Genomic DNA, 26,664 nt, shown 5'->3' on the forward strand with positions numbered 1-26,664 from the left:
CTCCAGAACCTGAACTTGCACCCCTCAATGTGGTGTGAAGCAGGGGATTTTTGATTTCCTAATCTAGTGGCTGGTTTATCGAAATCGATGATATATAATCTGACAAATGTAAGAATTCTCTAAGGACAATGGAAAGGATCACTTGAAATTAGGTCCTGCTTCAGAAATTCCTTCACAGAGGTTGCCCTATCTAAGTAGACATGGAGGGCATTCAGTTATTTTGCAGATGAGAAAACAGAGGTCCAAAGAAGCTAACTGATGCGCTCATCTGTCTCTTCACTGTCATCTCGCTACCTGGAAGATTCATGTAGGCACAGGTACTCAACCCTCCCACTGCTCAGAGCAGGGGAGTAACTGAGGTCTTGGAGCAGGCCAGGTGTACTCTGGCTCCCTGTAGGCTCCTGCTGTGTCCCACTATTCCCCCACTTTGTACTCAGCCAACCTTCTCCAGCATCCCCCACACCTCTCTGCCCCTCCTGATCAGGCCTCAGAAGCTGCACACTTGCTGCCCTGAGAGCCTTTCTGTTAGGAAAGGTGCCCCTGATCAGGGAAAGGGCTCTCTAGCTGGAGTATTTGGCTTGGGGTGGGGTGATGGTTCCTTTATTCGGTGGATACTGGCAAGCTCAGAAAGACTGCCTGGGCCAGTTTTAGTGAGCTGGCTGCATGAGTGGCTTCCTCTGCCAGTACCTGCTCTATCCTGGAGCAAAATAAACTCTAAGGGCAGAAAAGTAGTTTATCTGTAAAGAGACAGAGCAGGAAGAGGAGAGAAGAACTGAGAACTGAGACAGGTTGGGCCACGTTACGACTATAGTACATGTTTTAAAAGTTGGGAGAAAAGATCATTTGTGCTGTTAGAATGGAGTGCTGAGGGGGTTCCTACAAATTGCTCTCTGTAGGTACAGCCCCCTACCCCTTCTAAGGCATTTGACAACCTTTTTGACATGGGGAGCCCAGAGGAGGGGGAGATTTGGGAGAAGGGGTTTTAAGATGCCAGCCTCTGTGCCCCCTCTTCATTCTCACGCTCAGTCCCCTACACACACACACACACACACACACACACACACACACACACACAATTTGTCAGCTCCAGCCTTTTGAGTTTTTTTCCTATTTTGGAAGAAGAGGTGTCACTATGCCCCAAAGCAATAATAGCTCTCCTGCCTCCCAACCTCTAGCCCCCTCCCATTTCTCCAGACTAAGACATTCTGGGCCTGGGAGCCCCTGAACCCAAATGGGGTTACTGTCCATGGTCACCTGAACCTAAGTTGTGAGGTGGGAATGGGAAGATGGTTGAAGGAGCCAGAAACAGGAAGTACAGAGGTGAAGTGTGGGCCCAAACCTCTCAGCTGGGTGGTGGGTGGAGCCCCTGGGCAGGAGGCCTAGAAGTTTTCGTAATGATGGGAGAAGTGAGTTCCATCCTGCCTGTTGATGAGCTGACAGGCCTTTTCCACATTCTTGGTCATGCCAGGGGGGCCGCAGCTAAACACCCCAATCTTCCGGACCTGTTGAAGGAGGAAGAGGTAAAGGCTGGCTCAGTGTTCAGAGGTATGGATAACTCAGTGTTCAAAGGGAGGGCTAGCTCCATGATCATATAAAGACCAGCAAGAGTCCTTGGTGAGGACTCATGCCATGTTCCTGATGAAGGTTTGCTTCATACCATGTATACTGAGGGCTGGCTCAGTGTTTAAAAATCTAGCTCAGTTTTGGTAGACTTGCTCTCTGTGGGTCCAGCCTCTCCCCTCTCCAAGGCATTTGCCAGCTTCAAGTACAAGATCAGTGTTTCTAATAGGGGACAGTCTAATCAATGTTCAACTTGAGGGATAGCTTAGTGTCTCACTGAGGGCAACCCAGTTTTGATGAGAGTGTGGCTAGCCCCGTATTTGCGGTGAAGATGTAGCTCAGTGTCCAGGTTGAGGGCTGGCTCAGTATTAAAGGTAAGGGTAGCTCTGAATTTTTGGTGAGGACTAGCTCAGTCACTGAGCCCTTCCTTCTGGCAAGACAGCATGGCTTCAGAGGTGGCAAGTCCCTGTTGCCTGCTGCCTCCCGTAGCCCCTCAGGGTGACCCCCACCTCTCCCTTTCCATCCCTTTACCCCACCAGTCTCCCAGGCAATGGGTTCTTCTTCCCTGATGGAGCAGGTTTGGGAACTTTGCTCAGACCTCAGATGATAAAGGTGAAGAGAACGTGAATGTGGGGTGGAGACTGACCTGTGGGTGGACCTCCTGCAGGGAGTTGAAGAAGGGCTCGAAAGGGGGGCGGCCAAAGTGGGTGACGGAGCGCAGGCCCGTGAACAGACTCCGGTTCAGCACCTTCTGGAAGTGCCGCTCACAGATGTACTGGAGGAAGAAGTAGAGGAGGAAAGTCACAGACAGGCAGAGCCAGCGTCAGCTCCTAGTCCAGGTGGTGGTCCACCCCCTAGCCTGGCCATCCTGCCTTTCCCTGCCAACCCACATACCCACTGAGCTGCCCGGCCTGGCCAGCCCTGACGTACCAGCATGGTGGTCCTGAGGTCGAACTTCTCAGCCAGCTGGGTGATGTAGATGTGCACGGACACCAGGTCCTGGTGGTCATTCTCCTCCACCTCCCGGATGATGTCAGCTACCCACTCAAACTGCCGCTGGGTCCGGGTCACCCAGATGAAGTAGACCTGGGGACACAGAGGCTGGAGCTTAGAACCCAGCTCATCTCAAGCTCCCTACATCCCAGGAATCACCATATCAATAGAACTCTTCTGTTCTCCAACAGCTGGTGCCTCTCCCTAGAGGGCCTGGGGAGGTGGATCTTATGGGGTCGGCAGGGCCACGCTCTGAGGCAGGAGATGGAGTTGCCCCAGGGCATGGAGAGGTAGAAGTGAGCAGTGGCATCAGGCAGTGAGAAAGGACTGTTGTCAAGTGAGCTGAACGTCTTGTGGGGTGGGAAGCAGCTTCCTCTTGCTGAGCCTGACCTGCCATTTCCTCCAATGGGCCCTGCTCAGGCTGCTAGGCTCCCAACCTATGGGCTGCCCAGAGGGAGAGGGTCCCTCTAAGGATGGGTCACAGAACAGTCTCCAGCGAAGACTGGAGAAGATGCAGCTGGCTGCCTGGAATGGGTGGGCATGGGCTCAATGAGAGACCAGGGGAATGAAAGCTGCCCTGGAGGACTCACTGCCAGCTTCTGAGGGGGTGAAATGGGGCTGTGTGGGTTAAGAAGCAGAGCCAGCTCGGACGGAGGAGGGGAGCTGTCTGTCACCCTCTGAATGCTGACAGCATACAGGCTGGGCTTCTGCCCGCTGCATTCCAGTGCCCCTGACTCACCTGCCAGGCCCAGAAAGACAAGCAGGGGCCTGCCACCACGGCCAGGCTGAGGTGAAGGGGCCTGGTATGGAGGGGCCTAAGGGCCTGGGCTGTGTTCCTGGGAGCCAACCCAGCCCACCATCCCTACCTCACCACCTCTCCTCCTCTTCCTCCTGAGAGCAGAGCCAGTTTCACCTGTGCCCCACCCCAAGCATGCCCTTCCCTCTCCCAACCCGACAGTACTTCAAGCGCTGGCTTCCTCTGCAAGAGAAAATAGGTTTCTTCACCCCTCTCCAACCCTGCCTGGAGGGACTCTCAGAAGCAGATCCTATGTGGGGCACCCCATAGCTGAGTGAAGGAGTCTGGAGGCCTCAGTGAACCAATTCTGTCCTTTAGGATCCAGGAATAGCCTGACTCCTTTGGGTATCAGGCCAACTTGGCCTTGCCCAGTTCAGGGAGACCAAGAACAGAGGCAGGAGACAGACACAGACGGATACAGTGATAGGGAGCAGGGGGCCATGGGCTGGTGGGAGGAGGGCACTCACCTTCTTACAGAACACTTGGCAGCTGACTGATGACTTGAAGACCAGGTCCTTGAGGATGGAGGCAAAGGGGGTGACCCCAATGCCCCCTCCCACTAGCACTGACACCTCAAACTTGTGCCACTCTTGGTGGCCCTCTCCAAATGGTCCATCAAGGTACAGCTGTAGGGAGGGAAGTGGGTTTGAGTTAAGTTCAGCACCACCACAGTTCTGAAGCCAGAAATGGGAGGCAGGGAAATGCAGGCGGGTTTATGGAGTGATGGAGAAGGGGGCTTACAGCATCACCTGGAACAATCCATCTCTGGATAGAGGGAAGAAAGGGACACAGTGGGGAGTCTGGTGCTGCAGGACCAAGGCCTGCTAAGGGGATGTGGGAGCATGTGGCACATCTGGCCTGGGTCTCAGCACCTTTGGATATTTGGCACAGCTGTCACCCGTCTGGGGCGAGTAGATCTCCCTGAGGCGGGTGGTCCAGGGCCCTGCTGCCCGGATGTGCAGGCTAAGCGTGTCCTCGTGGGGCGCAGAAGTCAGTGTGAAGGGGTGGTACTCTGTGGTTCCCAGAGCCAGGCAGGCGATCCGCACCCACTGTCCTGATTTGTACTCGAAGCCTTGGGGCCGCTGGAACTGCAGGTGGGTGACTCCTGACGAAGGCAGGTGGGCGGGAGGCTGCTATCCTGAACCCAGCAACAATGTGGCCTCTAGAGAGTTCCCCCACCTGCAACCTTAGCTCTGCTTTTGAAGTATGACAGGGGAGGCCTCCCCCCATCAGAAGTCATTACTCCTCTGAGGCCTTGTCTACCCTGAGGAGGGGCTGGGCAGCACCAGGGCTGGTGGTCAGGAGGCGAAGGGCAGTCCTGCCTGGGCTCCCCCCCTCCTCTGTTGTGAGAGATGCCCTGGTCACCTGGCCAAAAGCTATCTTTAACCAGCTCCCTTGTCCCTGACACCTCAAGGCCCCAGCCCACTCTGCTGGGCCAGGCCAGGAGATGGCAAGGCTCTGCCCCTGCCCTGTCAGCTTCCTCAGTACCACCACTCTACCCCCCTGACAGCCTCGAGGCCTTGTACCTGAAGGCAGCAGCTCTGCCTTCACCACGCTGATCTCCACCTTCTTCCGGCTCAGGCTCACCAGCTTGTCCCCTGCATAGATTAGTGCTGGGACCAGGAAGAAGATGTGGAAACGGGGCAGCTGGATCAGTGCGAAGCTGCCGTGGATGATGAGCTGGAAACAGCAAAGAGTACAGCTAAGACCCGAGCCACACCCACAGCAGGGTCCGAGGCCAGCCTAGGCCTTAGATCCCTGCATCCTTCCCCAGTTGGCCCAACCAATCCCCACCTCAGCAGGTGCCATGCTCCTTCCAGGTTCCAAAATTTAACTGCTCCCAACCCATCCCCCAAAGCATCCATGTTAGGAAGACTATCTGCATCTTCCTGTCACCATCCTAGACCAAGCCACCTGCACTCATGCAGTAGCCTCCTAATGGGTCTTCCACTGTGTTGCGTGACTGATTCTCTTCAAGACAGCCAGTGAGTTTTAAAAGATCGTTTTATCATGTCATCCACAGTTCAAAAAACCTTAGAGGACTTTCTGTTGGGCCACGAGGCCTCATGCTGCTCTGGCCTCCACCTACCAGCATTTCCCCCTCCCTGTTCTTCAAACACAGCAAGTCCTTTCTGCTTCAAGATTTGGCAGCTGCTGCTGCCTCTCCTGGGAATGCCTTTCCCCTGGTTCTTCCCATGGTTACGCCTATTTCATTTTTCAGGCCTCAGCAGAAATGCTACCTCCTCAGTCCCTTCAGAGCACTGTCGTCATCCACGGTAACTGTGCTGCTTCATTGGTGGACATGTTTCCTGTCGTTCTCCCCACCGGACTGCAGTAGGGACTGCATCCATTTGGTTTGCCATGATACTCTCAGCTCTGAGCAGTTTCTGCCTGGCACATGGTAGGCACTCAGTAACTACTGAGTCAATGGAAGGAGCTTCCCCAATTTCTCCCCTCCCTTTGGAGATAAAGGACACTTAACCAGTCCTCCTTTTCCATGACAACTGACAGGTATCGCCCAGCTCTGGTCCCTTCCCCAACAAGCTGTCTAACGTGGTCAGACACTACTTGCCCTCATTCTTCGGCTTGCTTGCTCCTGCGTCTGGTCAGTCTGGCTCCCGCCTCCACCTCTTCTCAGGACCTGCTCACGGAGGGCTCATGGTCTCTTTCAGACCACATCCGGTCCCACCCTTGGCAGCCTGTGGCTCTAATGACCACCCCTCCTTGTCACTTGTGCAACAATGTTTACCGGTTCTCCCTCCCTGTCTCGGGCTGTTCACTTTCTATCTGCGGCACTGGCTCTGTTTCTTCTCCCACCCCTGATCCTGTGTGTTGCCCAAGCCTGATTTCCTCACCTTCTGCTCTTCTCTGTCTATGCTCTCCCACGTCGCGTGGCCTCTTAGCTGAGCCACAGCCCCTCAATTTCAGTGACAGCCCTCACAGATATGCCACATCCTGCCACCGCCTAATGCCCTTTTGGCCACCCACAGCCAGGCCTGTCTCCTCTGTACCCTGAATAGTCTATCATCATTCCCGCCTCCCCACCAGTGCTCACGCCCTTCCTTCCACCTGGAATGCCCTTCAGTTTCCACTCTGCCCTGTCAAACCTTAGCTTATCTCTCCTTAAGTCCTGGCCCAAGTCCTATCTTCTGCCAGAAGTCTTCCCTAACCAGTTTGGCCCGAATGAAACTCCCTTCAATGAGCTCTTGTAACTGACTGGAACACTCAGCTCAGCAATTAATCCTGTATTATTATCTGTTCATTTTGATCATTTCATGTGCAGGGCACTTATCTCTGCAGCAAATCCTCAGCCCCTGAGGGCAGAGCTTAGAGCCTCCCCCTCCTCTGCTGGGCAAAGCACAGAGCAAGTATGTATCAGACCTTCCACAGACAGCTGTTAAACTGAACTCCGGTTCCTCACTCAGCTCCCCTGTTCCTCAGCTGAGTGTTCCTCAATTCTTGAGCCTTTCCCCACATAGCTAACTCAAACCTCTTTAGGCTTCTTCCAGAATTGGCTCGGATTTTTCCCAAGTTCCTCTTTCATTAGGGAGCCCACACCCACCACCAAGGCTTTCTGTGCATCCAGCCAGGCTGAGAACAATGTCAGGATGACATCATACTCCTGTTTATACACCCCGTTTGGTGTTGGCTCTACCTTTACACCACAAAGCTGCTGCAGACTCACGGTTGACCAAGGAGCCTGGGGAACAGCCTGCCAGCTCAGCTCCTGCTGTGCTAGCCCCATCCTCTGCAGCGTGGATCAGGAGCCTGGACATCCTTCCCCAGAGGCTACTCCCCACTGGGGTCCTTTATTTGTAACTTCTCTTTCTGTCTGAGGTCAAGTGGCCACATCTGGGATAAGTGGAAAGGCAGCGGGTGCTTTGACTTGGATCTCCCCCTAGGTGAGATGCTCCCAAGTTGCCAGAGCTAGGACTGCCCCTCAGAGGGGCCTGCATCTTTCAGAGCTACTAAGTTTCCTGGTGAATCCCCAGGTGATCCCCAGAACCCCAGGAATAAATCAGAAAGGGGTCTCAGGGAACCAGGCTGGCCACTCTTCTGGGTCTCCTGTCTAGTTCCAAAAAGCTGCCTTATCACCAGGAACAAGACCATCATCTCCACGGCCCTGACAGAAACAGTAACCTAGATGCTAGGGCTCTACCCATTATCAGGAAGGTGGGGAGGGAGGGAGAAATTAGTCACAGGTTTCAAAGAAGAGAGAGACTTCTTTGGAAACCAACATCATCAGCTCTAGGAAACATCCTAAGCCTAGGCTGGGTAGTCATCTTCAGGACCATGAAGTGCTGAGCCTCAGGCAAGCCTCAGGAAACACACCTCCTACCTACCAGTGAAGACAGACCTGGGAGGAGGCAGGGCCAACAATGGTGCCAGGCTGAGCCAGACAATAATGACCTCTCTCCCTTTGTCTCGGGACAAAGGAGACCCCTGTGTGCAGTTCTGCCTGGAGCCAGGTAACAGAGAGGGCAGCCATCTGGGCTCTGCACTTCTTGAATGCTGGCAGCCAAACTGTTATCAGTGGGGATGTTAGAGCTTTGGGACTTGGTTTAACTTCTCAGCAAGGCCCTCAGGGTGCCCTTTGCAGAAATGCCTGTGTCTGTGAGAGAGGTAGGCCCAAGTAGAGCCATAACACAGGGGCAGAGATCAGAGTCATCTCTGGAACTAGCCTGCTGAAGCAGCTGATGACAAATCCAGGGGAAGGTGAGGGGAGCAGGAGACAAGAAGGGAAAGAATCTGAAGGAAGGGAGGCAGGAGCCCAGATTAAGGAGATGGAAAAGGGAAAGGTGGAATCTCAAAAATCCATTTTATCAACAGTCCAAGTGAAGACATTTTGAGCAAGCTCATTAACTTTACAAGTGGCACTTCGCTAGCTGGCTAGGGTACTAATACCCCAGAAAACAGGATTAGAACAAAAGTAGCAGAATCCACATAAGATAAGTTTCTCTTAAAAAAGTTGATGCTCCCATGAGTGTAGACTGTTCACCCAAGAGCCCAAACCAGCCACCCAAAGTGGGGAAAGACTGGCTGGGCAGAAGTAATGTGGGGGTGACTGCAAAGAATGTAGATCAGCCTGGTAAGGCTGCTACTGCAAGCTCACGCCAGGGAGTCAGTCTTCCAAGTGCTGCATATTGGGGGAGTCTACTGAAGAGCCCCACAATCGCCATCTTTTAAGAGAGAGATGGAGAAGTGAAGAGGATACTTGAAATAACTCATGGGAGGGCAACCTGATGTCTCAGCCATCACTGCCTCCCTGGGAACATCTGCCCAGACTCCACTGGCCGGGTTCCCAGCCAAAGGCCTCACCAGCACGTAGAGCAGGATGTAGAGGTGGTGGGTCAGCCAGAAGCCCCGGAAGCTGCAGCGGCGGAAGTGGTGGGAGGCAAAGACGTACATGATGGCGAGAACTAGGAGCAGCATGACCCCTGTGAGACCTGCAAAATGAACGTGGGATAAAGGACTGAGGAGCAGGGCCTCACAGAGGGGGCTGTTCTGAGGTGCTAGGGTCCCCTCTCCACTCTGCAGCTCTAGGCAGGGGGTGGGGAAAGCCTGGCATTCTTCCCTCGTCCGCTTCCCGACACTGCTGATCATAGGTACCTTTCATTTCAACAGACCCTACTTGTCTTTCATAGACCTGTCATGACTTATTTTTCAAGCACCTGTGTCATTAATTGTTTTGTCTGTCACCTTCTCCAATCTCAGGTCCACAAGAACAGGGACCTGGCTAGGCTGGTTCACCATTGCATCCTAGTGCCTAGTGCAGGGTCTAGCACACCATGGGCCTCATGGAAGTGTGGAAGTGTGTGCTGTATGAATGAATGCATGGGGCAGCCACTCGGCGCCCTCTGGGAGGAACTCTGGACCCCGCAGGTCCTGCCCTTAGGGAGCCAAGGCTTGGTCAGTGTCCCAGCAGCACTCCACCCTGCAGCCACAGCACATAGCATAAGCACTGGCACCATCAGTGAGTGAGTGAGTGAGTGAGTGAGGCCACGCTGTCCCCACTCATCACCAGAGCCCCCCTAGGTCCAGCCCAGAGCTGGTGGGAGGCCCTTCCTCTCACAGGAGATCCCAGGCTCGGCAGCACAGGAGGGCAATACTGGGAGCCATTCCAGAGAATGGCCCCTCAAGTGATCAAGGAGGGGAGAGGCAGCAGTGAGGAAGATTAGAGGGCTGCGCACAGAAAAGTAGCAGGTAGGAAGGGATCTAGCCAAAGCCTGTAAAGTCCTTGAAAAGTGAGGAGGACATAAACACAGGCTGATCCACTAAACCCCAGTGTGCAGGAATTAGCAAGCACTCTCTAAAGTTCAAAGCAGATCGTTTCAGGATTTAAAAAAAAAAATGCTGTGTTCACAGAAAGGAGTGAATGTAGAAAATGTGTTACCCCAAGGAGGGAACAGACTGAAAATATAAATAGCTTCAAGAAGCATTTGAATAGATTTAAAGCTAATAGCTCTAAAATGAGTGATTATGGGGAGTTAGGAATAAGCCCCTAAACAGCTCTTGTCAAGACAGACTACGAGATAGAGGGGGAGGGAGAAGAGGGTGCCTGTGAAGCTTCAGAAAGAGCCTGGTCCCTCCCCCATGCAGCTAGGGCACAGCATTCCTCAAAGTCACTGTCATGGTAGGTGTGTGTTGGAGGGGAGGAGTACACTCTCATTCCTCAGAGGAAGGAACTAGTTCAGAAATGGGGCAGGAACCCAGCTAAGCCCTGAGAAGGCCTGGAATGCAGTCTCCTACTGCCTAGGAGAGCACTCAGGCGAGGGCAGAACCTGCCTCACTGTGAAGACTTGAGTGCAACCGGGCTGCTCGTGGCAGACAGAACCCAGAGCCTGGAACTCAGAGCCAGGCCCAGAAATTCACAGAGTAGAGAGAGCTCTCACCTGGCACAGTCTGGAAGAACCACCAGTAATACTTCTGGGGGAACTCGGACCTGTGGGGAAGGGAAAGCAAGGACAGATCCTGTGAGGATTATGTCTGGGACTTCCAGAAAGGACCTTCCACAGGAGGCACCCCAACCCAGACACCAGTTTTCCTTTCTGGAGACTTTGGATTGGGGGCTTGGGTTAGTTATTGTCTTCAAGGTGACAGACACACTCCTCTGAGCCAAGAGAATTTGCTTCTTTCCATCTGCAAAGAATTCCCGCCCCTCCCACCCTCCGTTCTGCCACACACACACACACACACACTCTCTCTCTCTCTCTCTCTCCTCTCCCTCTCTCCCTCTCCCTCTCTCTCTCTCTCTCTCTCTCCATCTCTCTCTCTCTCTCTCCCATCTCTCTCTCTCTCTCTCTCTCTCTCTCACCCGTTGTCATGGAAGAGGCCGGGGAAGAGGCAGGAGAGGACGCTGAGCGGGCTGATGGAGAAGAGGTACACGTTCACCACATGGCCTGCACTGTGTAAGACTAAGGAAGACCAGACAGGGTTGGGGTGAGCCTGGGGCCAGCCCGCTGTGGGGGCTTAACCCATTCAGCCCAAGCTGGAGGACTCCAGCCAGCCAGAGTTGGGGGCCTGAAGAAGGACGCTAGGGACCCTAGAGATTCTGCTCTCTAATCAATCTCCTGCCCCCCTATCCCCCCCCATACATCCCATACAGACACCTATATGAAAACAGCCACATGGGTCTGAAATTATACCAGACCTAGGTAAGTTCATTCCTTTGGTTTCTCTCACAGAATTATGTTTTAAAACATAAAAACTTGGAGAGCTCACACATTGTGTGCACTCATTCTGGGGTGTTAGTAATTGTCAGCAGGAGGCTGGTGAGGTGATCTTGAAAGCGTGGGAAGAGGCACTGGTGGGGTAGTAAGGGGCTCCTGGGCTTACTTCACACCGTTGCGGGGGCCACCATCATCCTATAAGCGCATCTAAGACTCACACTCAAGACAGGTACAAGTAGGGGAGCGGGCTCTCAGGGGAGGGGAAGACAGCAGGGAGTGGGAGGATGTGGAGATAATCCCAGGGAAGTCCAGGCCCTGCCTGTGAGGACGATGGCAGTGGAGGCAATGAGGCGATGGAAGTCCACGGCTGCGTCAAAGGGCACGTAGCGGTTGAGGAAGGTCTCTCGCAGAAAGGTGATGAGATTGCGGCACATGGTGAGCAGGATGTAGGAGAACATGAAGGAGATGCTGGCCGCCGTGCCCCGCGACAGTATGATGCCCACGCGGGTGGTGTCCGTGATGCCCGTGTGGTGAGCCGCAAAGGCGTAGTCTACGGAGGGACCAGGCGGGTGAGGTCCACGCTGGCCCTGGGCCGCCACGGACCACAACAAGCCCTCCAGTCTCCACTCAAGCGGGCCCCGCCCCGCCCTCCCCGGGTCCCCAGGAGGCCCCTCCCCCAGGCTGTCAGTCACTGCAGCCCCGCCCCTGGGCTGTCCGGCGCTCACAGTAGGCCCTCTCCAGGAAGAGGCCCCCCGCAATGGTGTAGAACACCGCCAGGCAGCCTATATGGCGCCGGTAGTTCTCCACGAAGCGCTTGAACTGCTGCACTGTCTGGTGGCGACGGCTGCGCTGAAACTTCTCTCGGTGAGCCTCAGTGAACAGCAGGGGCTGGAACGATGTCACCCTGCGAGACAGGAAGTCTTGGCTAAGGACCGAATGCTAATGCGGGCCCGCTCGTCAAAGGGGAGCAAGGAGCATTGAGCTACTCAAGCCAAGGAGGGTAGCAGACCGCAAAGGCTCCTCAATACCACACTCCTCAAGCCAGCTGTCAGCGCGGGAACGGCCTGGCAAGTGGTCAGTTGGTCAGTTCATTCCAGTGGATGCACTCTATCCATCTCAGTTCCCAATCTCACTCAGACAGACCTCTCCCTTGCCAATCTGTAGCTCTCAACTTCCACCAGCTCCATTCTCACCCTTTACTGGAGCTCAAAAGACACCTTCCCAGGAAGCTTTCCCTGACCTCCCAGGCAGAGGTGAGCATTTCTTTGAGCTCTGAAGCTCCTTGCTCTTACCACTGTAATATTCATCAGTGGGACACTGTAACTCTTACCATACCAGATTAGCTCATCAGACTGTGATGTTCTTGGGCAGGGACTATTCATCCTGCCTGCACCCCCAGTGCCAACACAGTGCTTGGCACCAAGCAATCAATGTATGCATGCTGAAGGAGGAGTAGGCGTACTTCTTGCCAAACCTCCGTCGAATCTCCTGGGGAGGGTCTGTGGCTGTGGGGCACTGCAGTCTCCATGGTGTCAGCTCTACCTCCACATCAACGTTGCTGGGGGGACAGCGAGCTCTCATCCTGGGAGAGGGGCTAGGACAGGCATGTAGGAGTTAGGATAGGACCTTGGGCACCTGAGCCACTTGGTCCTGACTGCTGCCCCTGGTCTGCCAGAGCCTCTCTGGTGAGGAAAGGTCAGAACTCTCAGCCAGAGAACAACAAGATTCCCACATAGACTTAGCAAGAGAATGAGTCAGGTCCTGGGGGTCCTGGCCAAGATGTCAATACAGTTCTGCCGTTCAAAAGGGCACATGATCCAGGCCGCAAGTGAGTGCAGAAATCCAGCAGGCTCTCTGTTCTCCATCCTGCAGGGCTCTGTCTGCCCAGAGTAAGGAATGCTTTTTTCTAATTTACACGGAGGCAGTACTTGGGCTGGTGACAACCCCGATCCTAGTCATTCTGGGGAGAAGAAAGGCACCTCCATGACCTCAGTCCTCCTCCCAATATTTCCAGATAAGAGCTCACCAGATCTTCTCCTGGCTTATGTAGGAGGCTCGCCGGCAGAGGTCTTTGATGACTTCAGGCACCTCCACCCCTGCAACATAGAGTTGGACTAGGGAGCAGCTCAGGGCCCAGAGCCTGGGAGGATGGCTCAAATGCACAGCACCCAGCCCATGTCCAGACACTGTAAAGGGTCCTTGGCCAGTACCCTGCCTCTGGGTGCCCAGCCTCAGCCAGTGCCCTAGTGGGAGCTAGATCCAACCATGGGTAGGCAGAGAGAATGCCTGAAACAAAGTTGGCCAGGCAGGCTCCTCTGAATGTGTGTCCACCTTCAGCCGCACTCCTGGGACTGGTATCAGGCTTCTGGGGTAGGGTTCAGGAGCCATATGCAACCTGCCTGCTAAAAGCACTCAACCACAGAACCCTGCTAAATACCCTCCAGCTTAAAGCATCCTAGGAGTTAAGTGTACAATCTAGGTAGTACACATATGAGAGATCACTGTAAAATTCTTCCCACTTTTCTGTGTTTGAAAATGCTCCTAATAAAATGTCAGGGGTGGGAGGAACCCTCCCGGGAGCTGCCCCAGTGCCAAGGGGCAGGGCAGGACTGAGCTGTAAATCCAGGTTCTCACAGGAGGCCTGGAAATCTTCAGGTCACTTCTAAATGCTAAACCAGTCCCGAAGATTACCCTGGTCTATAGCCCAGAGGCCAAAAATGATTAAGCTGAATTTAATGAAATCAGAGTGTTTAAAACAGAGTATAGATGATTCTCCTCTCAAATGGTTCAGCAAACAGCAAATGTGGCAAAATGGTATGGCAAAATGGAAGGGTAAAGGGAAGCTCCTTGTACTGTTCTTGCACCTTTTCTGCAGGTTCAAAATGTTTCAAAGTGAAATACGGAGGAAACAACAAAACATAACAAGAATTAAAAGCAAAATAAAACTACTCAATGCTAACCTTCTACTGAATCGCTAACCCCCAGGCCTGGTCCTCCCCTCCACTCCAGGGGCTGGATGTCCCCAGGACTCTGGTTGGGCTCACTTCCAGGCACCTGTCAAATGCTCTGCCCTCAGGCCTGGGTGCCTGCTGCTCTGGCTGCCAGTGAAAGGTGAAAACTGCAGGATCAGGAGTGCAGGGTCTGCGCTCTACCACCTCTCTTCCCACCCTGGGCAGGGGAAGCCCTGACCAGAGGCCTGGCTGTGTCTTGTACAACTTGCCCCTCACCCCCATCTGGGTTGCTCAGCACCCCCAATTCTCATAATCCTGGGAGGGACTGAGTTTGGTCTCAACATGCCCCAGTGAGATTCCCAGGGTGTGAAGACATCGTAACAGCCCAGGGGAAGCCACAGGCAGTCCCTCTGCCTGCCACCTGCCCCCTCCTCACCTTGACTCTAGCCCCGACCCATCTGAGTCAGACACAGGTGGGGCAGGAACAACAGAAGTGGGTCTCCATACACTCAGCAAACCTTTAATGAGCACTCCTTTGAGGGGTAAAGCGGCAAACAAAACCAGAGCACCCCACCAACACTAGACACCCTGGCTGAGGTGGGTATGGCCTGGGTAGGGCTGTAACGAGAAGACACTCTTCCCCCTGACCTGGGCACCAGGCACAGGGGCCTTCGATAGGAAAGCAGAATTCTAGCCGCCACCCCCAACCCCATCTTGACTCCGCCCACCCCACTAAGCAGGGCTGCTCTATGGCTTTTCTGGGCTATAGGCACTATTGCCTTCCTGCATTAAAAAAAAAATATATATATATATATTTTACAATTATGTTGGTATAAAAAAGACTATAATCCTATAATAAAAATTACATATTATTATTACATTCCTTCTTTTCTTCTGACTTTAAAAGAAATTTAAACATTTCTGTGGGCTCCTCAAAGTTTGTGGGCCCCAGACATGTACCTACTGGGCCTCATGGGTAAGTCAGCCCTGCCCAGCAGGCCACCCCACCTTTAACGCAGAGCTGGGTGAAGCGGAGCTCACTGTCGTGGTCCCGCAGCATGAAGTGGAAGTCCTCCCACGTCAGCTCCTGCTTGTCCTGGAAGCCCGACTCCCGGAACATGGACTCCACCACCTCGGCCAGCTGGGCCTTGGACAGGCAGTTGTTGGAGATCTCGATGAAGGACCTGGGGCCAGTGGGAGGGGAGGCATCAGGCCCTGACAAGGGCCCTGGGGCCAACACGCCAGGGCCCATGGCCATCCCATCAGGTCCTCAGAGCCCACAGGGAAGGCCCCCCTCATGGGTCATGTACCACCCCCTCCTAGTTACAGCAGTCTCTGGCTACGTGGGTGAGAGGAGGAGGCCCCTGCTCTCTTACCCTCCTGCTCCCCCCTTCCTATCCCACCTCTCTCCCCAGAAGTCCCTGCTCCAGCCCACTCTCCTGGCTGTCCCATACGACCAACCTCAGCATCCTGATGAACTCATCCTTGGAAATGAGACCGTTCCCATCAAAGTCATACATGCGGAACATAAGGCGAGACTTCTCCTCGGGAGAGCCTGGGAGAAGGAGGGCCCTGTGAGAGCACCAGCCCACCTGCTTAAACCTCAAGCTGGCTGGAAGGGGCCTCACACTAGTGTGACTCGCTCCTGGACACAGCAAAGGGTCTCTCTGCTTCCTGACCACTACCTGATGTCTGCTATGACTGAGACCTGCCCCCAGTGCTTCCCCACCTCCAACAGGTAAGCTACACTCCAGCCTCAGTCTCCAGCCCCTTCCATCTTTTCCTATTTGGACACTTTCTCCTCCCCTACCTTTCATGAAGACCACCAAGATGTCCAGGAACTCCCGGAAGGACAGGTAGCCATTACCATCCTTGTCAGCCAGAGAGAACATGGACTCCACAAACATGTCCTGGGGCTTGAGGCCCAGGGACTCAGCAAACTCGGCCCGGCTCAGCTCACAAGTCAGGGCCTCCCGCACCTTCTGCGATGAGTCCAGGGGCAGGGCCCCTGCGTCCGCCTGGTCAATGTCCAGCACCTGCACTCGGGCAGCAGGAGAGGGAGGGAGTAAAACAGACAAGGCTTCTTTGACTTGAAGGCTGGTAGAGGCTTGTAGGTGCTATCTTTTAAAGTGTCTGCCCAGCACCCCCTCCCCTAAGCACTGCCCCATCAGCCCTGTGGGTGGTCCTTGGGCAATTTGTTCTACAGAGCCCTGGGCCTCTCTATTAGCTGACTAAACCAGGGGTGCACATTTGACCCAAACAGAAGATCTGGAATTGGGACTGAGAAATCCCAGGACTACCGTGACCTGAGCACAAGAAAACAGAAGTTGTGAAGCACCCTGTTCCTCCAAGTGCTCAGAGACACACAGATGGAGGGAAGCAGGGACACAGACAACACGCAGGCAGCCTGAGACCAGAGTGGCCTATTTTGCTGACAGCTTTCCCTTTCCTGTCCCTTCCAGGCCAGGTCAGTGATCTCCCTTTGGACTTCCTGAGACACCACTATATCCTCAGAGTCAGCTGACACTTTGTCAATGCTAGCTGGAGCAGGCTTCTCTGACCTCCAAAGGAGTTTTAACTAAGAAAAACCCTCAGCTGGGTTTAGAAAAAGCTGGGCTTGGGAAAGGGAGATTCTCATCACAGACCAGCTCCAGCCTGCCCGGCAGCTGCCCCAGCATCAGAACAGATGGTGCGGGAAGTAGGCAAGCCCCAGGCCCCTGCACCCGTCTTTCCTGCCTGTCAGCTGGGGGCCCTTAGTCCAAGCCTGGCTGTGGCTTCATGAGATAAAGCATGTTGCTTCAAACAAGGTGCTTTAGTGGAAAGGGTCTGGGGCTGGGGGCAAGAGACACCCAGGTTTATGTCCCAGCTTTGCCACCAGCTTGCTGCATGACCTCAGGTGGGTCTCTTCAGTTGTCTGGCATTCAATTCCTCACCTGCCCTACTTATCTCACAGGGTTATTGTGAGACTCTACCAGAGGTTGTATGGGAAATGTTTTGAAAGCTAAAAGCGCTGTGCAGATAGAAAGTGTTGGCAGCTCCCCTCAGGATACAGTAACATACCCTTAGCTCCCAGCACAGGGAGTTTCCAGAGCCCTGGTGGATCCTGAACTGAGAGGAGGTGCCTGGCTCCTGCCCGGGCCCTGGCAATGAGTCACCCTAGCTGGGGGTCCCTCGGTTCTAGTGCATACTTAGGTTGTTGGAGGAGTGAGCCACGTGCCTGCACGTGATGAATGACCATTAAATGGTGGTGTCCCTCATAAATTCTCTCCCCAGTCAGCCAACCGTGGTCTTGCTCAAACATTAACTTTTTTCCCTTCAATACTGGGCACCTCTGTTCAGTCCTTTCTGCTTTTTTTCTGAGCCCAAATTTTTCAACTTTTTTTGAGCACTTGCCAAATCTCACCTCCACCATGACCTTACACCAGCCTGAAGCCTCGCTACCTTTTCTGGACTCCTAGACCACTCATATCCTGGATCTCTTTTGTGGCTGTCATTCTTCTCCAGTTATCTTCCTTTCAGTGCTTGTCCGGTCTTCCCAGTGGGCTAATAAACTCCTTCGGCGGGGCCACGCCGTATTTATCTTACATCTCCCAAGCTTCTCCTCTCCACTGTTCTGCTCCCAGGCTGCCTTCATTTTCGTGCCAGATAAGGACTCAAGTCCTTACATTTCTCTTCCTACCTTGTTTCCCCACATTCTGCCAATAGTCTCAGAAGTCTGAAAGGTGGGCATTAATGCCACACGGAGCCCTCTGGCAGCTGCACTCCCCACCAGGGGGCGGCCAACTGAGTGCTCTTACTGCCCCCTGGCTGCCCGTCTCACCCTAGGTTTCTGCAGCCATTTGGGCAGGATGAGCTGAGTGAGGGCAGAAAGGCTGGGCAGCCCCGAGGAGAGAAATAAATGACCCATATAGATAAACCCCTTCCCAGCACTGCCTCCTTGGAGGAAGTCTCACAGATGAGAGTAGGGTTGGGAAGGGGGCAGGAGCATCTCCTTACAGAAAGGTCAGGTTACTTAGCCAAAATCACAGTAGAGTTGGTTATCAGCTGAGAACTCAGGGCTTCTACCTTTCCCTGAGTCACCCCACGGCCTCACATAGGTAAGGGCACCGCCACAGGCAGACATGCAAGGACTGATCTGATCCCACGAACACACCTGGGAGAAAAGGTGCCTGAAAAAGGTCTCCAGGAGGTGGCTCCGCTGTTCCCGTGTCACAGCTGCCCTCATCAGCTCCTGCTCCCGCAGTTCCCACTCCTGGAAGCTCAGCCCACTCTCCTTCAGAGCTCCCCGGAGGTTTTCCACCATCACCTGCCGCTCTTCCTCCAGGTTAAATAGCAGCACCTACGGAGGGAGCACGAGGGAGAGCAACCACACGTCAAGGCCTCTGAAGGCCAAGAGCTTTCCATGAATTTTGTTTTGGGAAAGGGGGGACTGGAAAGAGTACCCATGTAAAAGGGATACTGTTATTTCCTGGGCTCAGTGGGGTTAAGGGCCTTGCTTATAGGTACAGAAGTGGCATTCAAAGGCACATGTATGAAGCCATTCTTCCCTCTCTATTCCATACTAGAGAAGGTGGGGAAGGCAGGAAGGGCAGAGGATGGAGGGGACCGTGAGCTAGAGTCAGAGTTGAAGATCAGCCTCCTGCTGAGCTCCCCTCCAAAGTCCCTAATGGTTCACAAGATCCTGCAATCAGGGCACAGGAAAGAGGGGCCAGCTTCTTCCAAGGACTCCCAGCTGGGACCTGCCAGGGCATCCTTACAAAGGGAGGGGTGGACTGTGTCTCCAAGAGTACGAAGGGGCTGTGGGGATCATGGCATCCAACAGGCTCAGAGCAGGACAAACATTTCCCAGTTATCTATCAGGTATTGCAGCCAGGGACTAGAGGCCAGGAACCCTGCCTGGCCGCCTCCCTGGCTGTGGCTGTGGACAAGGAGCCAGGGGCCAGCTGGGCCGTACCAGGTCATATTCCTTTGGGATCTTGAGCAGCAGGGCACGGCGTCTGCGGTTGCTGGACAGGATGAGGCTGACCTGCTGCGGGGGCTGCAGCTGGACGGTGCGGAGCACAGAGAGCCTGCCATCCACCACATGGATCTGACCAGGCTGCAGGTGCACCAGCACAGGCCGGCAGGGCTCTTTGTGGCTCTGCCATTCCAACGCTGGAGAGAGATGGGGCTGGGTCAGCTAGGGCCCATGGGGAGGAGGAGGGCCAGCTCAGGGCTGCAGTTAGATCAAGGCCTCCAAGCTCCTTGCCCCTTCTTGGGTCCTGAGGGTCATCCCCTCCCTGACAGTCCTGCTGTGCCTCTAGCCCATGATAAGCATATCAACTACCATTTCCTACATGTTTACTATGTTCCCAACATGGTACCAAGTGCTTTGCATGAGCTACTTTATTTCATCTTCATAAATCTATGAAGTAAGTGCTATTATTATTATCATTTTACAGAGAAGAAAAAAAACAGATTTAGAGAGATTAAGAAACTGGCTGAAGGTCCAATAGCCCATGGTGGTAGAACCAAGATTCCAATCCTCAGTGACTGTGACTCTAGACCTTCGTTAATTACTTCTCTGTTGCCTGAGATTCTAGTGTGAGACGCCACAAAGCAGCAATTCTCAGGAATTTGTGCATCACAGTAACCCTGTGACACGTAGGCAGGGTCCTGTGACTCCTCCCCACCAGTCTATCACATTTCCTTTATTTGGGAAGAGCTAAGGCAGATGGAGGACTCCAGGTCCAGCTTCTACTTCATGCCCCTGTGGCTCTTCCTGCCAGCCCTGGCCTGCCTGGAGGCCCAGAAAAGGGAGGCCTTTTCCTTAGGCTGCTGAGGGAGGTAGGGGCTGTAGCCCAGAGTCATATCCTCCCACCTCTACCCTCGCCAGCCCCAGGCCTACCTTTCATGCCCCCCATGAGCTTCTGAGACATGACGCTCTGGCGGTTCCTGCCCTGGAGCCTCTTGAAATTTCTCCTCCTAAGCTGGGCAACAATCCAGGCACTGAGCAGGCTCACTGAGAGGGCAGAGGCAGAAGGATGCTCAGAGGAAGTGGGTGTCTGGGGAGATCAGTGGCTTCTTTCTCAGGCTCCTTTCCTTGGCAAGACTATCTGCTTTCCCCACCTCCTAGGTTACCCATTCAATTGTATCAAACTGTGAAGCTCCCCGAGGGGAGCTGTTTGCATCTCAGGGGGAGCTCTGAGTGGCATCTAAAAAGCCTGCTTCCACCACTTAGGTCCCTTCCCAGCCAGAGACTGGACCTGCTCCACGAGGCTGCTGGTCAGCCCACACACAGCCATGCCAAAGGCTAGGTCCCAAGCATCTACATCCCAGCCCTGGTCTCAAGCAGGGGTTTGCCTCTGAGAGTTGCCCACAGATTGCTGTGGATTGTGGACCGCCCATGGCTCCTCACCTATCTGGACCCTGGGTTGGGGGTGGACCCCAGAAGAAAAGGGAGGCAACTCTCCCTGGAGCTGACTCATCTGCAGGTCAGACACTTCTCATTTCCCTCCTGCACTGATGTTTCTTCATCTGCCCAGGAGAACAGTACTCTGCACAGTTGTCTGACCACCCTAGATGAAAACCCTCCAATCCGACCCCCAGGCTTATCCCGCTCACCCAGCCCCGCCCTGCCCATCACTTTTACCCAGGGGGAAGCAACAAAGGGTCGCGATGGTGACCCCAAAGCCAAATCCACTGCCTTCAAAATAGTCCCGCATGACGGGGGGAGCACAGGCTGGCAGGCCCTCAGTGCTGAGCTGTCTTGGCTGCGGGCAGGGGTCTCCTGTGGAGAGAGAAGCCTCAGCCCTGGAAGGATGCAGGGACCACAAGCTCTCACACAGGATCACCAAGGAGGTGAGGGTGGCAGAAAGGGAGAGAGGAGGGGGCTGATTAGCCCTGCCATTGTACCAAGAATGTGGCATTTGCCTTCTTGGGTAACAAGTAGGGTGAAAAATGAAAGTCATCCTGTCTCTCTGTCACACGTACACATGTGTACACACACACACACACACATAGCCCTTTCCCTATCACTGCTGTGCGATTAGGATATTCTTAGATATCACTATACTCGGCCCTCCTAATGTTACAACCCTCCGGGCCAAAAGTTAGCCTCCTCACCAGGTCTCTCTGCATCTCAGTCCTGCCCTCACTTGGGCACACTAGAGTTATGTGGAAGGGAACCTACACAGCTGTATTTGGTCACCCTGGTGCCCAGAATCAAAGTTCCCAAGGGCGGAACTATAGCTCACTACCTCCTTAGAGTCTACTATTCAGCCACACTGAACCAAGCCCACAGCTGAGGAGAGGTGAGGCACCCGACCCCAAGCCCCATCAAGTGTCCCCTGGCCACTCACCGGCATGCCAGAAAAAGACGCTGGGCTGCAGGGCACCGGGGTTCACATTGGTGACAGCCACGAGAACATCCCGTAGGGAAGTGTTCCTAATCTCTGCAATCTCTTTTTCAGAGAACAGCCTGGGGGTGGGAGAGGTGGGGAGCCATTGAGGTGGGAGAGAGGTGCAGCCCTCAGGCCCAGGAACCCAGATGAGGAAAAAGACCCAGAGGGGTTGGGGAGGGGTGGTGGGCCAGCTGGGAATCAAGGGCCCCTGGGGGCTGTTTACAGGCAGAGATTCTGGGGCCCAGGCCAAGGCAGAGTCTGAGGTCAGAACCCAGGCAGGCCTCACCCATTCCTGGTGTTCTCAAACCAGTAGCGGTCGCCATCCCGCAGTCGCACAAACTGATCAAGGACGATGGCCTTGAAGAGAGGTCCAGGGTCCCCATGGCTCTCCAGGAGCCCCCCAGGGAGTAGCTCCAGCCGGGACAGGTCCTGGCTGTACAGGGCAGCTGTGGCCTCCAGCACCTGGGACCAAGAAGGGACAGGAGTAAGTGAAAGACCTGGAGGTAGCTTCCAGGGATCAGCCCCGGAGATAGTCATAGTAAACGACAGTGACAATAACTCACTTACTGTGCCCTGGGTACTGCTTTGACTGCTTTACATAAGTTAACTCATTTATGAGAAGCCTCTCACAGATTCAGCCGCCTATCTTATAAAGTCAGTCCCCTGTTACTTGCTCTTGAAAAGGTATAAAAGTTGAAGTGCCAAAATAGCACAAAAGTTAAATGGTAGAATGATGCGTTATAAAAGGTTTCTATTCTTCAGAGGTAAAAAAAAGTTTTAAAATATCAAATCCCTGGATATACATTGCCTTTTAGAGACAGTGTTCAATAATATACGAGCAGTATTTTCTACTTGATCTTCAGTTTTCTCCACAGTGTAAATAATAAGCTCATGGCCAGTTTGATCCCAGTGAGGCCCAGCTGAAGTTAAAGGTTTGCAGCTGGTGGTGCTAGCTACCTATTGATTTTATAAAGGTTAAAATCCCCATGTGCATATCACTTCTTTATCGGTCCTTCAATTCTCCACTTTCCAACAATTTTATAAAACAGTAAGGGCAAAAGCAATAAAACAGGCAGCCAATTGTAGAAAGAAACACTGCTGTGCCGAGATGGCAAGGCATCCAAAACTGGTCTGTGGACTGGCAGGCGATGCCACTTGCCCAGGTGATAGCTCAGGGTGTAAAACCTCAGGGTATGACAGCTGACTCCCCAAAAGCAGCTTGAGTATCAGTACATGAGAGCACAGTGACTTGTTCCTGAGTCAAGGATCTTCTATACCCATTCAAGGAGTTGTTGGGAAGAGCAAATGAGATGAACCCTATTAAGTACCTGGCATGCAAGAGATGCTCAATAAACATTCTGCTGCATCTGCACAGTCACAGCGTCTAAAGCTGAATCCTGCTGGTCTAGTAACCTCCATCCTGGTGTGTGATACTGGGAGAAGCAACCTCAGTGAGCCTTGCCCCCTCACTAGGTGCTTGTCTCTGGTGTCTGTGTCTTGCTACCCATCTTCTGTGTCTTGACCCAGTGTGCCCCGGCCCTCCCATCCTGCCCCCTGGGTCCCGAACCCTCCTTACAGTGCTGTCACTCCGGGAAAGTGCAGGGTTGACATCCTGCCATCTGGTAACTGGAGCCAGGCCCAGTGCTGCCCTGGCCTGTGTGTAAGATGGCAGGCCCAGATCCCGGCCCCGTTGCAGGCAACTGGCCAGGTGGTCTGTGCGGGAAAACTTCAGTGGCCCAGGCCAGAAATCTGGGGATGAGATACTGAAGAGTCTGTGCGGGGCTCCTCTAGCCCATGCCCCAGACTCCACCCAGCCCCAGGGGGACCTGAGCCATACAGAGGGAGCTATAGTCAGCAAGTCAGAAGCTCTCTCATCAGTGAGAGTGCAGGCTCTCAGCCCTGGGCACCTGTCCCTGCCTGGCTCTGGAGCTTCAGCTGAACTCCTCCCGGGGGCCGGGGTGCACAGTCTGCAGGTTCAGCCTCAGCCTCACCTCGCACATCCTCAACCACCACATGGTCCTCTTGCTCAGCGATCTGGGAGGCCATGCCCAGCAGCAGAGCATCCACATCTTCAGCTCTTCGTAGGTTTGGGTGCTTTGAGGGGTGGGAAGAAAAGAGAGGCATGGCTAATGAGGCCCACAGTCTGTGTCCTGGCCCACCCAGTCCTGCTGTTTGCTCCCAAACTTGGGTGGGGGGGGGTGCATTCCTCCTCCAGAGGTTGATTCCCCACATTGGGGAAGTGATGTCCCAATCCAAAGCCCATACTGCTAGGAGACAGGTCTCCACATGCACAGGGCACCTAAAACTTTATCTCTTCTGTGTCAGGAAACTTGAGGGTGTGGTTGACAAAGGTACTAGATCTAGATCTTGTTTCTTGCTCTGTTAATAACCAGTTGTGACTTGTGACCATGCACAAGTCACAGGATGGCTCTGAACTCAGTGTCCTGCCCTTAATAAAAAGGGCATTAAGGACTAATAAAATAAAATAAATAAAATAGTAAAAAGAGATTAGCAGGACACTGAGGTCTCTTTCAACTCAGCTCCATGACAGATTTTATGCTTTCCCCTTTTCTCTTTTCCTCCCACCTGCCTTCCCCTCTTACGAACACTCTACACAAAGAATCTAATTTAGTTTTAAATTAGTAGTTAATGTTCTTCACTCACACTGTCCTAGTTTGATTATTAGATTATCCCAAGTAATCTCTCAGAAATCCTCCCTCCTCTCGCCCCCTGCACACATCCACATGCTGCCCTGGCTATGTCTAACTGGGAAGTTTCCTTGAGGGTTGGGATGGCTAGGGTTCTCTGATGCCTACAGGGGACCAAGAGTTGTCAAGGGAGAAGAAGAACCTAGGAAGAAGTGATGGATGTAGAACCACACCTGCACAGGCCCCACTGTGCCTCACACAGCCCTGAGGTGGGGGTGGAGGACTACCTGGTCATCTCAGACGTTGGTAGGGGAGCCGGCTGGGGTGCCCCAGGCTGCCTCCTCCACCCTAGCCCATCCCAGCTTGCTGCCTTAGCCCTACTGCCCACCTTCACCACACAGCTTCAGACACACAAACCCACCCACACCCCTCTTCACATATGCGCCCCCAGCCCTGACCTCTCGGCTCCAGTAGCTGTTGCAGACCCGGAGAGCTCTGGAGACACTTGAGTTCCTATTGATGACCCCCTGGAAGTGGCAGCTGGCATTTCTGAAATGCAAGGAGCAGGGGGGTTGGTGACTGAAGCTACGAAGTCCTAAAGACAGGCATCAGATCTGGTCTCCGAGGCTATAGCCAAGGGCCCAGGCTACTGCTTCCTTGAGGTGGTGTGTGATCGGGGTAGGTCTTAAACAATCTCATTTTTGGAAGGTCCCTCTCCCCACATCAGACCAGACATCTAAAAATGTATCCCATATTTTGCAACAGTTCATCCTCCCTCTCTCACTCTCTCTCCATATATGTATGTATATGTATGTATATAAAGAATTATTCATTGTTCTTTTAAAGTTGTCTATGAATAACTCAATTACTATGATTTCTTGGCCCTCATCAGCCATGTCCAGAAATTGTTCCAGAACAAAAAAATCTAACCTATGAATTGTTTTAAATTATAATGTAATTGAAAAAAAAAGGCTGATATGCTTTGTTTTATATACTTTTAATTTAATATATATATTTTAAAAGTCTCTTTTTCACTATTTTGGAGCCAATATTTTTCTTCAACTCTCACACATTTTTATCGTAATTCTCTCCAAAGACTTAGAAGCCCCATGTCCTGTGCTTATAGATATAAAGCCCCCAGTGTAGGGTCAACACCTGAGGTTTAGACCTGTGGGCTCTGTGATTCACCCTCTGAGCCTCAATTAGCTTGTCTTTAATTGGGGGATTAATATTTACACTAGCTGCAGGGAAACAGAGATAAAAGGGCTTAAAACCAACAATGACGCATCTTTTTAAACAATTGTTGTCCTTCTCCTCCATATTCACTGTTTCCTGGGGGAAACTGAAGAGCCTGATTTGAGGGCTCCCTGAGGGCAGGTTTTTCTCAATTCACACCTCCACCCCTCCAAACACACAAAATCTGAGCCCCTCCCTCACCTCATGTAGACACCAGGGGGCACCATGGTGGAAAAGAACTGCTCAGAGGCTGCCAGGAACTCTGGGGAGATGCTGGGGTCCAGGAAACGGCGGTATCCTGGGAGGAGAGGAGAAGACAGGATTACTAAAATTTAGCCCTTAAGCCAGGCCCCCACAACACCTCCAGAAAAGCTCCTGCAAGCTCTCCATTCTGCCTCCCCATCCCCTCACCTGTGTATGCTGGGGGTGTTTGCTGCAGGAAGCTGGGCAGCCACTCATACATGGCGATGTTCTGAAAGTCAAGACAGGGGAAAGGGGAGGCCAGCGCTGGAGCTGCTGGCCTGGAGGGACCTGAGACCAAGAAAGGCTTAGGTGGGAGGACAGGACAGGTGGCAGGGGCAGTCCGGGGAGAGGCAACTCAAACAGGAGAGGTGCGAAGGTTCCTGTCCCCAACAAGGAACCAGGGGATGGAGAGAGCAGGCAGCTAAATAATCATCACTAGAAAAATCTCCTGCATAAGTAGCGCTTTTCCTCCTCCTCATTTTCAGGGGCTTTCTTAGACGGTAGCTGTCTGGGGAGGGCTCTTTCTGAGTGGGGGTTGTCCAGGGATGGAGGGCTCTGCCGGGGGAGCGGAGTCTGCCGGGGGAGCGGAGTCGGGGACAGGGACGTGGTGGTGGGGTGCGGGTGGGGGAGGGACGAGCAACTGACCTGGTAGGTGGCGATGACCCTCTTGCGCGCGTGCTGGAACAGCTCCTCGTCCCCCCACAGCGGGTGCTGGCGGGCCAGCTCCTGCGCCCACACGTTGTGGTAGCGGAACCACAGCAGGCCCAGCGCCTGCAGGAAGGGCTCGCGGTTCCCTCGCTCCGCCCCGAAGGCTGCACGCGCCGCGGGGACGCAGAGGAGGAGATGAGCGCACGTGTGACCCGGGGGGGCGCAACCTCGCCCACCCCCGGCCCGCGGCCCCGCGGCCCCCCACCCCCGGCCCCCGCGGCCTCACCGTACAGCCCCCGGGGCCCGCGCTGTCCCGTGGCGGGGTCGGGCGGCGTCCACATGAGCCGCGGGTCCTGCGCGTCCCGAGGGAAGGCGGGGTCGGGCCCCGACGCCAGCCGCCCCCCGGAGAAGCTCCGCAGCTCGTCGCTCCAGGAGTGCGAGGAGCCATAGATGGCGCTGCCGTCCAGCCAGCCCGTCACCTCGTTGGTCTGCGGGGACAGCGGGAGGCTGAGCCGGGGGTCGTGACGCCGAGGCGGC

At 53.9% G+C, this 26,664-nt stretch overlaps 1 protein-coding gene across 2 annotated transcripts in view; it reads right to left on the minus strand.

Annotated features, from left to right (window-relative positions):
- Positions 1–26,664, minus strand: part of DUOX1 (dual oxidase 1) — a 36,235-nt gene that overhangs the window by 4,036 nt on the left and 5,535 nt on the right. Inside the window, exons 6-35 of one of the 2 annotated variants that reach the window (XM_032481284.1) lie at positions 26,414–26,615; positions 26,125–26,291; positions 25,648–25,708; positions 25,438–25,534; positions 24,459–24,549; positions 23,344–23,446; positions 22,929–23,101; positions 21,639–21,814; positions 21,311–21,429; positions 20,602–20,739; positions 19,858–19,971; positions 18,925–19,124; positions 18,124–18,309; positions 15,781–16,006; positions 15,432–15,525; positions 14,979–15,154; positions 13,046–13,115; positions 12,482–12,613; positions 11,745–11,923; positions 11,339–11,569; positions 10,665–10,764; positions 10,243–10,292; positions 8,669–8,796; positions 5,922–5,990; positions 4,876–5,029; positions 4,222–4,454; positions 3,817–3,975; positions 2,491–2,646; positions 2,207–2,335; positions 1,340–1,502 (exon numbers count right to left, since the gene is read on the minus strand). In XM_032481284.1, coding sequence (XP_032337175.1) covers positions 1,380–1,502; positions 2,207–2,335; positions 2,491–2,646; positions 3,817–3,975; positions 4,222–4,454; positions 4,876–5,029; positions 5,922–5,990; positions 8,669–8,796; positions 10,243–10,292; positions 10,665–10,764; positions 11,339–11,569; positions 11,745–11,923; positions 12,482–12,613; positions 13,046–13,115; positions 14,979–15,154; positions 15,432–15,525; positions 15,781–16,006; positions 18,124–18,309; positions 18,925–19,124; positions 19,858–19,971; positions 20,602–20,739; positions 21,311–21,429; positions 21,639–21,814; positions 22,929–23,101; positions 23,344–23,446; positions 24,459–24,549; positions 25,438–25,534; positions 25,648–25,708; positions 26,125–26,291; positions 26,414–26,615 — 4,236 coding nt within the window. In that variant the 3' untranslated portion in view covers positions 1,340–1,379. The remainder of the gene's footprint in view (positions 1–1,339; positions 1,503–2,206; positions 2,336–2,490; positions 2,647–3,816; positions 3,976–4,221; positions 4,455–4,875; positions 5,030–5,921; positions 5,991–8,668; positions 8,797–10,242; positions 10,293–10,664; positions 10,765–11,338; positions 11,570–11,744; positions 11,924–12,481; positions 12,614–13,045; positions 13,116–14,978; positions 15,155–15,431; positions 15,526–15,780; positions 16,007–18,123; positions 18,310–18,924; positions 19,125–19,857; positions 19,972–20,601; positions 20,740–21,310; positions 21,430–21,638; positions 21,815–22,928; positions 23,102–23,343; positions 23,447–24,458; positions 24,550–25,437; positions 25,535–25,647; positions 25,709–26,124; positions 26,292–26,413; positions 26,616–26,664) is intronic. The other variant, XM_032481285.1, reaches the window with a different exon arrangement.

This window comes from Camelus ferus, chromosome 6, assembly GCF_009834535.1.
Source record: "Camelus ferus isolate YT-003-E chromosome 6, BCGSAC_Cfer_1.0, whole genome shotgun sequence".
Classification (NCBI taxonomy): Eukaryota; Metazoa; Chordata; class Mammalia; order Artiodactyla; family Camelidae; genus Camelus; species Camelus ferus.